This window comes from Macroventuria anomochaeta, assembly GCF_010093625.1.
Source record: "Macroventuria anomochaeta strain CBS 525.71 unplaced genomic scaffold BU25scaffold_16, whole genome shotgun sequence".
NCBI classification, from domain to species: domain Eukaryota; kingdom Fungi; phylum Ascomycota; class Dothideomycetes; order Pleosporales; family Didymellaceae; genus Macroventuria; species Macroventuria anomochaeta.
Window position 1 is genome coordinate 550,644 of NW_022985377.1, and position 12,226 is coordinate 562,869.

At 52.7% G+C, this 12,226-nt stretch overlaps 5 protein-coding genes across 5 annotated transcripts; 1 reads left to right on the forward strand and 4 right to left on the reverse strand.

Moving 5' to 3' along the window:
* Window positions 1-923: 923 nt before the first annotated feature.
* BU25DRAFT_58204 (uncharacterized protein) lies at window positions 924-1,874 on the reverse strand. The gene has a single exon (XM_033711930.1). It carries the CDS (start codon window positions 1,627-1,629, stop codon window positions 1,165-1,167), a length of 465 nt encoding a protein of 154 aa, XP_033561876.1. The 5' UTR covers window positions 1,630-1,874; the 3' UTR covers window positions 924-1,164.
* A 1,481-nt stretch (window positions 1,875-3,355) lies between these two features.
* On the reverse strand, window positions 3,356-4,788 carry BU25DRAFT_58183 (uncharacterized protein). The gene has a single exon (XM_033711929.1). It carries the CDS (start codon window positions 4,473-4,475, stop codon window positions 3,699-3,701), a length of 777 nt encoding a protein of 258 aa, XP_033561877.1. The 5' UTR covers window positions 4,476-4,788; the 3' UTR covers window positions 3,356-3,698.
* Window positions 4,789-6,278: 1,490 nt separating this feature from the next.
* Window positions 6,279-8,309, reverse strand: BU25DRAFT_421667 (uncharacterized protein; the record flags this gene model as incomplete). Its single annotated transcript, XM_033708102.1, has 2 exons — window positions 6,279-8,078; window positions 8,130-8,309. The coding sequence occupies 2 exons, from the start codon at window positions 8,307-8,309 to the stop codon at window positions 6,279-6,281; spliced, it is 1,980 nt and encodes a 659-aa protein (XP_033561878.1).
* A 642-nt stretch (window positions 8,310-8,951) lies between these two features.
* BU25DRAFT_58492 (uncharacterized protein) lies at window positions 8,952-10,011 on the forward strand. Its single transcript, XM_033711932.1, has one exon. The coding sequence runs from the start codon at window positions 9,168-9,170 to the stop codon at window positions 9,732-9,734; it is 567 nt and encodes a 188-aa protein (XP_033561879.1). The 5' UTR covers window positions 8,952-9,167; the 3' UTR covers window positions 9,735-10,011.
* A 517-nt stretch (window positions 10,012-10,528) lies between these two features.
* Window positions 10,529-12,139, reverse strand: BU25DRAFT_58524 (UROD/MetE-like protein). Its single transcript, XM_033711933.1, has 2 exons — window positions 11,854-12,139; window positions 10,529-11,744 (listed from the first exon to the last, which is right to left on the reverse strand). Exon 2 carries the CDS (start codon window positions 11,738-11,740, stop codon window positions 10,604-10,606), a length of 1,137 nt encoding a protein of 378 aa, XP_033561880.1. The 5' UTR covers window positions 11,741-11,744; window positions 11,854-12,139; the 3' UTR covers window positions 10,529-10,603.
* Between the last annotated feature and the right edge of the window lie 87 nt (window positions 12,140-12,226).

Sequence of the window (12,226 nt, forward strand, 5' to 3'; positions counted from 1 at the left end):
CTTCATCAGCTTCACCCAGAGTTTGACAGTCTTGGAGACTCTGCCAATGAGTGGGAGTGCTTTTGTGAAGGTTTGAAAGAAGCATGGATGGCCATACCCGACAAATTGATCAGATCACTCATCTACTCAATGCCAGAGCGACTCAAAGCCTGCATCAGAGCACAAGGATATCAGACTAAATACTGAGAATAAGCGCAATAATCTATCAAGTCAGATCTACTTTTCACCTCATGGTTGTTGAGAAAAAGCATTGTGAACGTTCACTCAAAGCTGAGATGGTGGCCTGTGCGCAACTGCGCGAACAGACTTTTGTCCTGTGACTGTACAAGGGTGACTTACCGGAACTCGTCGTGGCCGTTGCTACCGTTGCTTTGTATCGCCCATATTGTATCGATATGTCTCTGAGAGAGAGCCGGGAATGGGAAGAATTGGCTACAGTCGGCGTACATACAATCAGTGCGCTCCTCCCGTCGGTACGTTCGACAGCTATACTCTGCATGCCTGTTGTGCATGCTGTTCACGCGATACAACGAATCCGGTCCAAGAACCACATCTGAAGCTAGGTTGTGAACATCAACAGAGCCGCTACAAGGCATGACACTCGTTTTCACGACCTCCCCGAAGCTGTTGATCCAGACATTGGCTGTGTACCCATCAGGGTGCGACGGCGCAAATGCTTTCATCGCATTCGCAACATTCTTACGAAGATCGTCTTGAGTCAAGACATGCTGTGCAATAATCTCCTTTGAGCCATTCCTGGATGCCCAGGTACGAATGGTAATCCGGTTGTATCATGAGGTCTGAGAGGTCTCCATGACCAATGGTAAGTCACTGATACGCACCGTGTCCAGACTCATCTCTTCTTCCAGCCTGAAGTCTGGAACGACGTCGATGCGTTTATCATAAAAGCTCTCGAGCGTTTTATCACGTTCATGAGTGTGGTCTGGACTGATAGGATGGAAAGTGGTACGCATCAAACGCCTCAAGCTCTCGAAATTAGAGAACGTACTGCGCGCCTGACTCGTCGATATTGACAAGATGAAACTGTTCCCAACTACGGTCTTGCGCTTCCCTTCGCGAAACATGCCTCGACTGACGCACGCAAGACTGAACCGGACAACCGCTCCGGTATCAAGATCGATGTGTATGTTCCCCGGGCACACATTATCTTTGATAATTCGATTGCGCAGCGTCTTCGGCAAATCCGAGGAGATTACAGTTGTCTGGTGGTGGAAGAGGACGCAGGACTTTACCGTCCTGCTCAACCGAGAAACGGAGATAATTGTGCCCCGATCCGCCGTTCCAATGTCTCAGCGTTGACGATGTGTGCCATACGATGAGGCCAGTCAAGCAGTCATTGATTATGTAGACTTCGTGCTGAAGACGCCTGTAATGTTTGATTTTCAATCCGTTCTCAACTAAAGACTTGGTTGTCGCGCTCATCAACGGCGCATCGAAAGCTCGGCCCGGATCTTCGGGCATTGTAAAGGAAATGTCGGCGTCCATTTTAGCATTCCACATGCTCTCGAGTATTATAGCCAAGGGTTTCAAATCGTACCAGCCTCTGAACTGGACGTCTGCGCTTGGGTCAACCGATCTATCGTGATGGCAATCGGGCAGTTCCACCATGTCGATAACAATCTTCCAAAGCAAACTAGCTTAGGAGCCTGCAGCTTAGCAAAAGGAGCTGGATACGGAATAATAGCACGGTATCAAGCCGGGGCCTTCCACTCCAGCGAGAAGAAAGGTATTGTTGCTGTAGAAGACAGAAACTGCTTCATAGCAGGTTTCTCGGCAGGAGAGGATAAGGCCAAGATTCACTTCAACCTCCAGGTTCAAGGATGTGCGGGCTATCCATTCACCGTAGCAAGTATATGCCAATAGGCGAGGCGTATTCTGAGAGGCATGTGTTAACGCGATTGTGAATCTCGGCAAGGAGAGTGAGTAGCGAAGGTGCGCCGGGGTGTAAGGGTTTCGAATCGCCGCCTCGAGCGATAGGGTCGGCTGGGGGTCGATAGTGCCGCGTCATTGCAAGATATTGCTTAGTGGCGGAATGGTAATGCGGAAAAGGGATGAAAAGGAGAACTTCTGTACGGAAGGTGCGGCGAGTTTATACAATCTCACGAAAGACAGGGGCCCGCTCGCCGCTTGGAGTGAAGCTGGCTCCCTGGGCTTACAGCAGGGATCCTCGATGTGATGTCGATGCTCTTTTTCAAGTTTACGACCGGCAGTGAAAGAGTCTCCGGGACCGAGCAAATCGGGGCTACTCTCAGCTGCATAGTGCAGAATAAAATTCTGTGGACAGCGAATCGAATCATTAAGAAAGCTAAAAGAGCAGCAACAACTGCTTGACAGCTGGTCAGCTGGGCGATAGGCTACCCCCAGGGAGCTAAATTCGATGTGTAGAACTGCTTGTAACGTTGATTATGCACATCTAGAACCTCTCGAGGGATTACACGCGCACTAATTGGCTGGTTGTTTCTCTTGAACAAGGTATTGTTGAGGTAGAAGTAACTGGTGACTTCGTGGTAAATTGTGCGACAGGTGTAGAGCAACGACATACCTACTAGTGGAGTTCTCCCGTACCCGAAAGCGTAACGACTGTTCTCCTCGTAGTCATATGATCCATCGTGTTGCGGGGCGCCGCTGATAAGCTAGCCATGTATTTGAACTGGCTCTTCGTAAGCGAACAAGAGTTGGTATATCTTGTTCGCCGCTTCACCAGGTGGATCTAAGAGTGAGATCTTGGAGGTCTCAGCGGGCTGAGAAGCGATATCGTTGTGGGCCGGGCCAGACATCACCATTGCGGAATTCAGTATGGAACGGATCGGGATTTGCGTGGTTAAGAGACGGGGAGGCGATTGGAGCAGCAGTTGCTGACCCAAAAATGGAAGAGGGATCTAAGCCCGGGGTGGGGTCATTGTTAAGGTGAAAGCAGTGACGCGCATAGGCCAAATAGCCCATACGCTTCCAGAGCCATCAGTGTGCGAGCAACCGAGAGTGAAGTGCTTAACGAGGAGGTGACATGGAATCGGTTCGGATCAAGGTCCACGTGAGGGATGCATTCGACGTCATGCTGTGATCACTCGACATCAGGAAGGCGCAGTGCTGTCCTTAGCCTAGGCGGTCACGCAACGCATTCGAGAACTGCACACCATGATCAAGAGCTCAAAGAGAAGGCCTGAACAAAGGTAAATGGCACATGAATGATCAATGTCTCGTTGCTGAACGAGAGAAGGAACACTTAACTGAGCAGGCGCTCAAGCTCGCGAACGTTCGCGCCCCAAGCCCCGAACCTTCCAGTCCACACGACACAATGCACATCACACCACAGATGAGCAAAATGCACAAATTGTGAATATAGTACACGAGCCATGTAATTGATCATATCTACATGAGCGTGTCTTCTCCAACATCATGGTTCGATGAGCTGTAACTCCATCGTGATGTTTTCTAGTCTGTTCGTTCGAGGCATAGAAGCCGTCTTCCCTACTGCTCTTCCTCCGTACTCCAATACCAGCAGCAATAAAAGCGCGTCTTACAAAAAGAGCGTCAGGGTCCAAAACAAATCGTAAAGAGGTCGTCATAATATGCACAGAAAGAATTAAAGATCGAGAAACGTAGAATGGTCGTAATAGGTACTGCAAGGGTTGTGGGGCTTCTTGCAGTCGTTTGGTTGGCACTTGAGGTTGATGCACTTAGTTGCGGATGACAACACCGTGGCGGCGGGTCTGCTTCTGCTCGTAGACGTACTCGTCCTCGGAGCTGCACTCGTCCGACTCGTCGGAGAAAGAGCAGCGGGCACCTCCACAGTCGAGCTTGACGCGGTCACCCTTGCGTGTGATTCCGTAGCGCTCGCATGTGCAGCATGAGCTACCAGAGCTGACGCTGGATGGTGAGGAGCTGCCGGAAGAGCGCGAAGAGGTGAGCGAGGGCACGTCAGAGCCGGCGTCAGAATCGGAGTCATCCTCGGAGTCGGAGTTGATGTCTTGGCGGGCAAAGCGGCGGTTGAGCTCCTCGAGGGTGGTCTGGTTGTACTGGGTGTTGATGACCTGGCGGGTCTGGCCGGGGCGCTGGGGCTTGGGGGCGACAATGCGGCTGGGGGAGACACCACGGCCCTTGGGGATGTTCTGGGAAGCGCGGCGGGACTCGCGGGAGGACTTGGCGGGAGCGGCGACGGACTTGGACGGGATGTCGATGATGTTGAGCTTGCGGCCGGTGGTGGGCTCGGTGGTGTGGTCCTTGGCGGGGTCGTGGGAGACGTGGTAGCCGTCGATGATGTAGTAGTACCAGTAGCGTTGGCCCTGCTTGAGAGTGGCACCCTGGAACTTGAAGCAGCCGACCCAACCACCAGTCTTCTTGGGGTCCTTGGAAAGAGGAAGCTGGCCCTGGTAGCCGTCCCAGGAACCGAGAAGGTGGACGGTCTTGCAGTTGGCGGAAGTGCGGAGAGTGAAGTTAAGCTGGATAGCGGCCATTGTGATTGAGTTTTCGATCTTAAACTTTCGGTAGTAGTTGAATTATGATGACTGATGAGTCTTGTAATGCGTCCTGGCCAAACTAATGGATAGACGATGAAGTGATTGCTGATGAAGCGGTAGAAAGATCGTTGACGAAAGTCGATTATGCGGGTTTATCGGGTTTGTTTGGTGTTGTGTATCGAGCAAGTAGAGCTGAAGATTACGTTTGAGGGGGGTGTAGACCGGCTACGAGATTTTGGTAATAGTGAATAAAGATTGAATTAAGGTGGCACCAGGCCGAGAAACAAAAAAAGGTAAAAAGAGGATGGAAAACGAACACAACAGCTCTGAGAAGTTCACACGCTTGCTGAAGAAAAAAGGTCAGAGTGAGGGCCCAAGGCCAACATATATAGAATCCAACATCGCACAACACTTCGCCAGAGAGGGCTAGGATTGGCGTAAGCGGGACTCGCTTTGCGAGGGGCCAGCCGAAGTGACGGCACTACGGAGCGATTGATCACTTGTGCAGCCTACACACGCCATGTTCGCAGGGAGCAGGCTGGTCGGGGCGTGGATGCGCAGTCTATCGAATGTGTGTTGAGCGCTTGACGGACGATGTCGAGTGGTGGGAGGTCAGCTTCGTGCTACCCGGCGCTATGCTTCTGAAACCTTATTGGCTGGAGTGAGCGGGGAATATCCATCTCTCGCGCAAGGACACAGCGTGAAAACACGCAGCCTATCACACCAGGGTGTGGGTAGAGAGCCATGTGATGTTCGCTCCACCCGTGCATCCACGGCTCCATCACAGTGCGTCGACAAACGTGCAGCGAAGGAAAGGCCGAAGACAGATGCAGGTGTATTAACCTCGTCCTTGCAACCTTGCAGCCATGTACCTTGTCACGTCCGTAGCTTTTAGTAGCCTTTTCCTGCGTCGCCCAGCCTCCAACTTCCTCATCGACCAATGAGGCGTTTTGGCAGTCCTGTGCTCGATCACAAATTGTCCCAAAGTGGAACGTGGGCGGCTATTAAACTTAGAGGCTTGAGAGTGCAACCAACCACCGCCGTTATCATCAACGTCCAACTGCGTCGCAAGCAGGTCTGCCGGCTCACGATGTCCGCAATGTGGAGATAGGCTTGATGATGTGCAGAGGTGCAGTGCACGCGAGGTGCTCAACGGAAGGAGAAATCATGCGGCTGCAAAGTGGAGGCACAGCGCTTGAGAAGAACGAGGCCGCCTTTTGCGACGTTGAATGGGTTGGTAGCAGAGTCGCAGAAGCTAGAGAACATGGTCGTGAGATAACAATGATGTAGGCATCATGTACCGTGACCCTCGAGGTACAAGAGAACGTTGCACGTGTGGATGCGCGATGTTGTGTTGCGTACGTTGCAGTGAGACCTGCTGTGCTAAACAAAGAACAGGCGATGCGTCATCGTGTACTTGAACTGCTGTACGAAGACATCTTTATGGTTGAAGTCTCACACCTATTCGCACTCGTTCGCATCGAGGACATACCTCTGAGGTCCGTTGCTGCATCGTAAGATGCAATGCTTTATGCATCGGTCAGAGTAATCGCACCCGTACCTACGCGCCGACCATGGACTCGTTCATGCATCTTCCCTCTGATCCGCCCAATCAAGGAGGATTGAGGGAGTATTGGCCACCCGTGCACCAGCCACGCCAATACATTGACATCGCGAAGTGGGTTTAACAGTTGAGTGCACGATGTGGAAACGTTGATTGACTGCAGCTTCACTACACGCCCCACCCGAAAATTATCTTCGTGACACCGTACAGGCATTCACGAGTCGAGCAACGGCCGATTAGCAGCCCAAGAGATTCTCCAGCTCCGCAGGTGTCAACGTGCTCTTTCTCCTTTTCGGGCGCCCTCCAATGCGCGAAGGTTTTGTTGGCGAGCGACTCATACGTCGTTGCTTCTTCTCTTCCGCTGTGTCTTCGCCATTTGCCGATCTGAAGGACTTGACAGGACTAGACTGGATCCTGGCAGCGACTACTTCCGCTTCCGCCTGGACTGCCTTAAGCTTGTCGAACATGCTTAGCTTCGGGGAGCGCTCCTCGGGGTGAGCATGTGGACTTGAATGTCGTTTCTTTGTCTGTTGTTGGGTATTAGAATATGTCGCTGTCGATAAGTCGAAATATAAGGATGGGGATGAAGAAAAAGTGACTTTGCTGGCCATCTTGATAATCTGGTCGCAAATGCTGTCACAACGTACATGGCGTGGTGTGCGCTCATCTTGGCTGAGCGGTCGGGATGGTCGCTCTTCTGATGAGGGCGCTTTTGCGGCAGAAGATGGGTGGCTGAACTTTTTCGCATCGGCCAGATCGAGTCCAGGTGTATCTGTGTTCCCGTCTTCCAATTTGGAAGGCGTGTTAGGGATAGAAGCTGAGAAAGCAACTTTTCGAGGCGATTTGTTGGGTGACCTGTGACCGTTCGTTTCTTGGAGAGCTTGTTGTTCAGGTTGCAGCTTGACACTGAACAGACGATCACCATTTGTCTGCCCTACTGCAAGCTCTGCCTCTGGTGTGGGGTGCTCTTCTTCCGCTTCAACTTCCCCAACCTCCTCGTTGAAGACAGAGCTACCATCTTCCATAGCCTCGTCGCTATGCTCTGGGGCCTCTTCTTCCTCTTCATACTCGTTCTCATCTTCCTCTTCGATGATCGAGATATCGTCTGCGCCATCTGCCTCCATGTCGGTATCATAGTCCAATCCTCTGGTGATCTCGTCGAGATTGATGGTGTCGCCCTTGGTCATACGCTTCCGCCATGAGTCCATGAGCTTGAACGACTCGCGCAATCGAGCCTCCATCTTCTCCCAACCAGCTCGTAGTCTGTGGATTTCTTCCTCTCGCGACTCGACCTCATCTACCGATACAAAGTTGGGGTTTGTGAGCAGGTTCTTGAGGTTGTCGAGTACTGCGTCTGTGTCGCTGGCGAGGACCTCGTAGCTGGTAGGTAATGCGTGCATCATGCCCTGTCGTGCGTCCTCATCTTCTTCCCCAACTACCGAGAGCCCATCTGCATCTTCCTGTGCAATCATCTCTGGCATGCCCTGCAACTCCCTTAACGTCACAAGCGTACTTCTCACAAGAGCAATCAAGCTGTCGTTCTCGTCGCTCAAGCTCTGGCTCAGCTGCGTCAAAAATTCCGTGGTCTCCTGCTTTAGGCTGTAACCCGGATCTTCGAGATCTGGCTCCTCATTTCGTAGAGCACTTGTTGAACCACCAAGCCCAGCGACACCGGGGTTGATTGTAATGCTTGCGCCTACAAGGCCCGTCTTATTGCCACGCTGCTGGGTGGTCAGGTGGCTCTTCAGGCGCTGTATCTGAACGTCGCGCTTTCGCACGTCATTTGCGCAACTTGTCCGGACTTGATCTATGGTTGTCTTGAGGCGCAGCATTTCTGCACGCAGCTTGCGTGCTGACGATTCGGCGGTTCGTAAAGCGGCGCGGGCGGCATGCTCTTGCGACTGCGCAAGAGACAATTGACGTGTGAGGTCTGCATTGCGAGTCTGTAGCTTCTCGAGCGATATCAACTGTCGCGACTGTTCTGAACGTAGGTTGCGAACGGTCTCTGCGACAGATTCTCGATACTCCTGGTCACGCTGCAGTGATGTCAGTACTAGGACATCCCGTGGTAGTTGTTTTCACCATACATCACGCTTCAGGATCAGATCATGGACAAGATTGATGATCTGAGCCATCGTGGCCTCCTTGCCGCCCTCTGCTCGCGACGGGTGCGCGAACTCAATGCCTTTTCCATCACGCAATAGTCCGCGAGCCAAAAGTAAGTTGTTGATGTATGTTGCCGCGGTCTTGAGGTTATACGACTCCATGTTAGTCGTGATGGAGCGTTGTCGTGCACAATGGCGGTGGTGAGCCTTTCGTTTGGTGTTTACAAACACACGGTCGTGGTTGCCGAATTCACGTGCACGAGCCAACTCAGACCCACAAACCTTGAACCGTTCACTCTTCCAACGTGCCAATATCAATCGCAATTTTGTCCTACGCCATCCTCGTGGCTTGTCAAAGGGGCGTCTCCCTACTGCTCTCGGAGTCTAGTCTTCATTGAAACCCGCACGAAGGCTGCTTCGATCCTTCTTCAGTTCAACGTTCGCCAGCAACGCTGCTCATCCCATACTCTGAGATTTACATCACCTCATGCGCGGCGCCAGCTCATCTCGACAGTCATGCCACTTCTTATCATGTCAGCCTCGAAAAACTCACGACTCCACAAGGATGAAGCAATGCCGCAATCCTAAATCCCTTACATATGCAGGATGATCCCCACTACGTTCTCGAATGCAAGTTAGTGCCTGCCTATCTGAGGGGGCGGACCACCGAGGCCACATGCTTACCAGAATCTCAACGCTGCTCGCATTCGCGTTCACACAAGGCTCTGATACCGGTACTTGATCGGAGACTAAGCATCTCAGTAACTCAACTGAGCAATTGAAGCGAACTAAACAGGCCGAAGACATGGTATAGATGAACGAGCTCACCTCGATACAGAAACCCTTGCAGCACGTCACTTGTGCTTGACTCTACACAGTGCATACACGGTGGCAGTTGGGAGATCCTTTTGAAAGCGCCCCGTTCTTCTGAAGATGTATATCAGTCTGGGAGAGCTCCCTGTAAACCCGCCTTGATCGTGGTCGTGGATCCCGTTCTTAGTCATTGATCAGCCCTACAATATGGCTCCCACCCTGTCTCTGACCCTTGCTGTTTTCTTGCTCGGCGCTGGCAAGTCGTTCACTGCGCCTGATCAGGCTACTACTCAAGTCTGTACCGATATCAACAATGCACTTCCCGGAAAGGTCCTCACGCCGGGCTTTCTTGCTCTTGAGTATGAGCATGAGACACAGCAGTACTGGTCCACCACTCTGCGCAGTGTCGACTCAGCATGCACTGTGCAGCCTACCTCCGCAGAGGACGTTGCTGCCGTCGTGAAGGTTCTCAGCAAATACCCTAGTGTCAGGTTCGCCACACGTAGTGGAGGCCACGATCCAAACGTTGGTCATGCAACAGTTCAGGGTGGCATGCAAATCGGTATGATTGATCTTGCCGGCGCAAGCTACGACGCAGACAAGGGTCTGGCCTACGTAAAGCCTGGAGGTGAATGGAACGATGTCATCAGCGACCTCGAACCAAGTGGCGTTGCTGTTGTTGGAGGACGTTTGGGTGAGGGCAACTCTGACTTGCCTGGCCCAAGACGCAAACCCGGTCAGACCCTCGTCAACAAACAACGGTATAAGGATTAGCGTGAATATACACTGTGCAATAACTTTTATATCCTCAACGAACAACAACAGACAGTCGCACCACATTCTTCGATCTTGAAAACTTGCACAAATTTCTGCGCAAGACCTTCGCAGCGGACATCACTCCCTCAGATCGCAGACAGAGAACACTCGAGAACAGTGGTCGTCTCGATACCGGTGCCGAAGGGGGCCAGGGCTGCCGAGGGATGGTGGAATGAAGAACACGGCGTCTGGCGGGTCGAGGAATTGCACCCCAAGAATGCTCGGTACAGACTCAACTTGCAGGACCGGTGTCGTGAGTACCTTGACCCCAAGCAGTTCTTCCCGTTCCGTTACGATATTCGAGAGTTGTTCAAGTATATAATGTGGGTCTTTGGACCGTGTGATGCTGTTGCTGAGGGTGACCGGTAAGTGACTTGCTAATGCGCTTGGTCTAAGAGTGAGTATGTCACTGACAATTGCTAGGGTTTTCGGTGTGGAAGAGCTGGCTAGTGTCTATAGTGAGAGGCGCAACACGCCTGCGGAAGAAGAGTGGGATCGTAAGCTCGACGCGCATGGTAAGCCGCAGTACTAGTGAGCAGCAGCAGCATCGGGAGAACGGCTTGGTCCGGAGCAGTCGAGATACAATCCTTGTGCTGTTGATGAATTCTCTTGAGGAAGCGTCAAGCAGACTTGTCAAAAACCGAGGTCGTTGTGGGCGCTGTGGAGTCGAGGCCTGAGGGTTGAACCGTTCGATTGGGGTATATGCTACATCTACACATCAGTCGTTGAGACATGACTTCATCAGTCCTCGTTGGGACTATAATCTACACCATCTTCATCGCTTTTCGTGTGCGCCACAACTCCTGGCCAACATCAACTCACAGCCTCTACTGGCTCAGATCCTCGCCCCAGACCTGCTTAGCAATCTCGACCTCCTGCCTCACCTTCGCCCACTGCTCCTCTTCTGTCAACTCGTTGCCCTCCGCTGTGCTCGAGAACCCACACTGGTGGCTCAAACACAACTGATCCAGCCCCTTGGGCGCGATCGACGCCGCCTCCTTCAACCGCCCGATGATCTCCTCCTTGTTATCCAACTCATTCTTCTTCGAGCTCATGACACCCAAAACGACGACCTTGTGTTCAGGAAGGTGGCGCAAGGGTGAGAAGTCGCCGGACCGCGCATCGTCGTATTCGAGGAAATATGCGTCGACGTTGAGTTCCTTGAACAGGACTTCGGCGACGGGTTCGTAGCCTCCACTCGCGAACCACTTTGACCTGTAGTTTCCGCGGCATAGATGGATACCGATCTTCATATCGCTCGGCCTCTTAGAAATAGCTGCGTTGATAAGCGCAGCGTATTTGCGCGGCAGAACCGACAAATCCTCACCCCGCTCCGTCTCAGCGGCTTTGCGCATATCCGGATCGCACAGGTATGCGAGGTTTGTGTCGTCGAGCTGTACGAAGCGACACCCGGCTTCATACAAGCTATTCAACTCCTCCTGATACACCCTCGCCAAGTCCTCAAAAAACACATCCAGGTCGGGGTATGCAGAGATGTCGATTGAGGCGCGGCCGCCGCGGAAGTGCACCATTGTGGGCGAGGGGATGCATACTTTTGTTGTTGCGGCGCCCCCATTGTTCTTGATGGCTTGCTCGAGGAAGTTGAAGTCATCGACCTGGATGGCCTCCGGGTGGCCGAGCTTGTCCTTTACTACCAAAGTTGGCGGGCTGAACCCATCCTTGTGCCTGATGTTGCCGACTTGCCCCTTTTCTTCGATGCCCGCCAGGTGCTTCAGGAAGTCGAGGTGGAAGTAGGCGCGGCGGAATTCGCCGTCTGTGACTGAGCGGAGACCATTCTGAATCTGCTTCTCAGCGACCTGGGCGACGGCCTCGTCTTCGACCTTGCGCAGGTCGGCGGCGGAGATCTCGCCGTTGGCAGCCTTCTGGCGGGCCTCGAGGACGGATTTCGGGCGCAGGAAGGAGCCGACGTGATCGGCGCGGTAGACGCCGTAGGGGAGAGGCATTGTGCTGGTGGGATGTTAGGATGGGGTTGTGGTGTTGTTGTGCCGCGGAGCTTCGATATGGTATGGAGCTTTTGAGAAGCCCAGATGACCTGGTTCAAGGAAGCTTTACTTACAATATGGAGAGTATGTGAAGAACGGTATAGTTACAGAACGTACAAGTCCAGAGGGAAGCAAGGCTTTAAGAGATTTGGTACTGCGCGTGTCGCATCACATTATCATACTTACCCAAACCCAACCAGACCGTGGAGCTACCCCACCCATCCACTCACGGCAGTTGTCTCGACGAGCTAATTGATGGATGGATCCGTCCGAGGCGCCGAGGACAAGCGCTTGAGCACGGCATGTGGAGAGATGCTCGGCAGTCAGGGTCCATTTTGAAGAAATACGAAGAGGTCACCCCACAGTACTTGTTGTGTATTCTTCGGCAGTTGCAAACTCAAAGTTGACACATGCAAAAGAGGATTGACGACCGTTGCTGCATGGGCG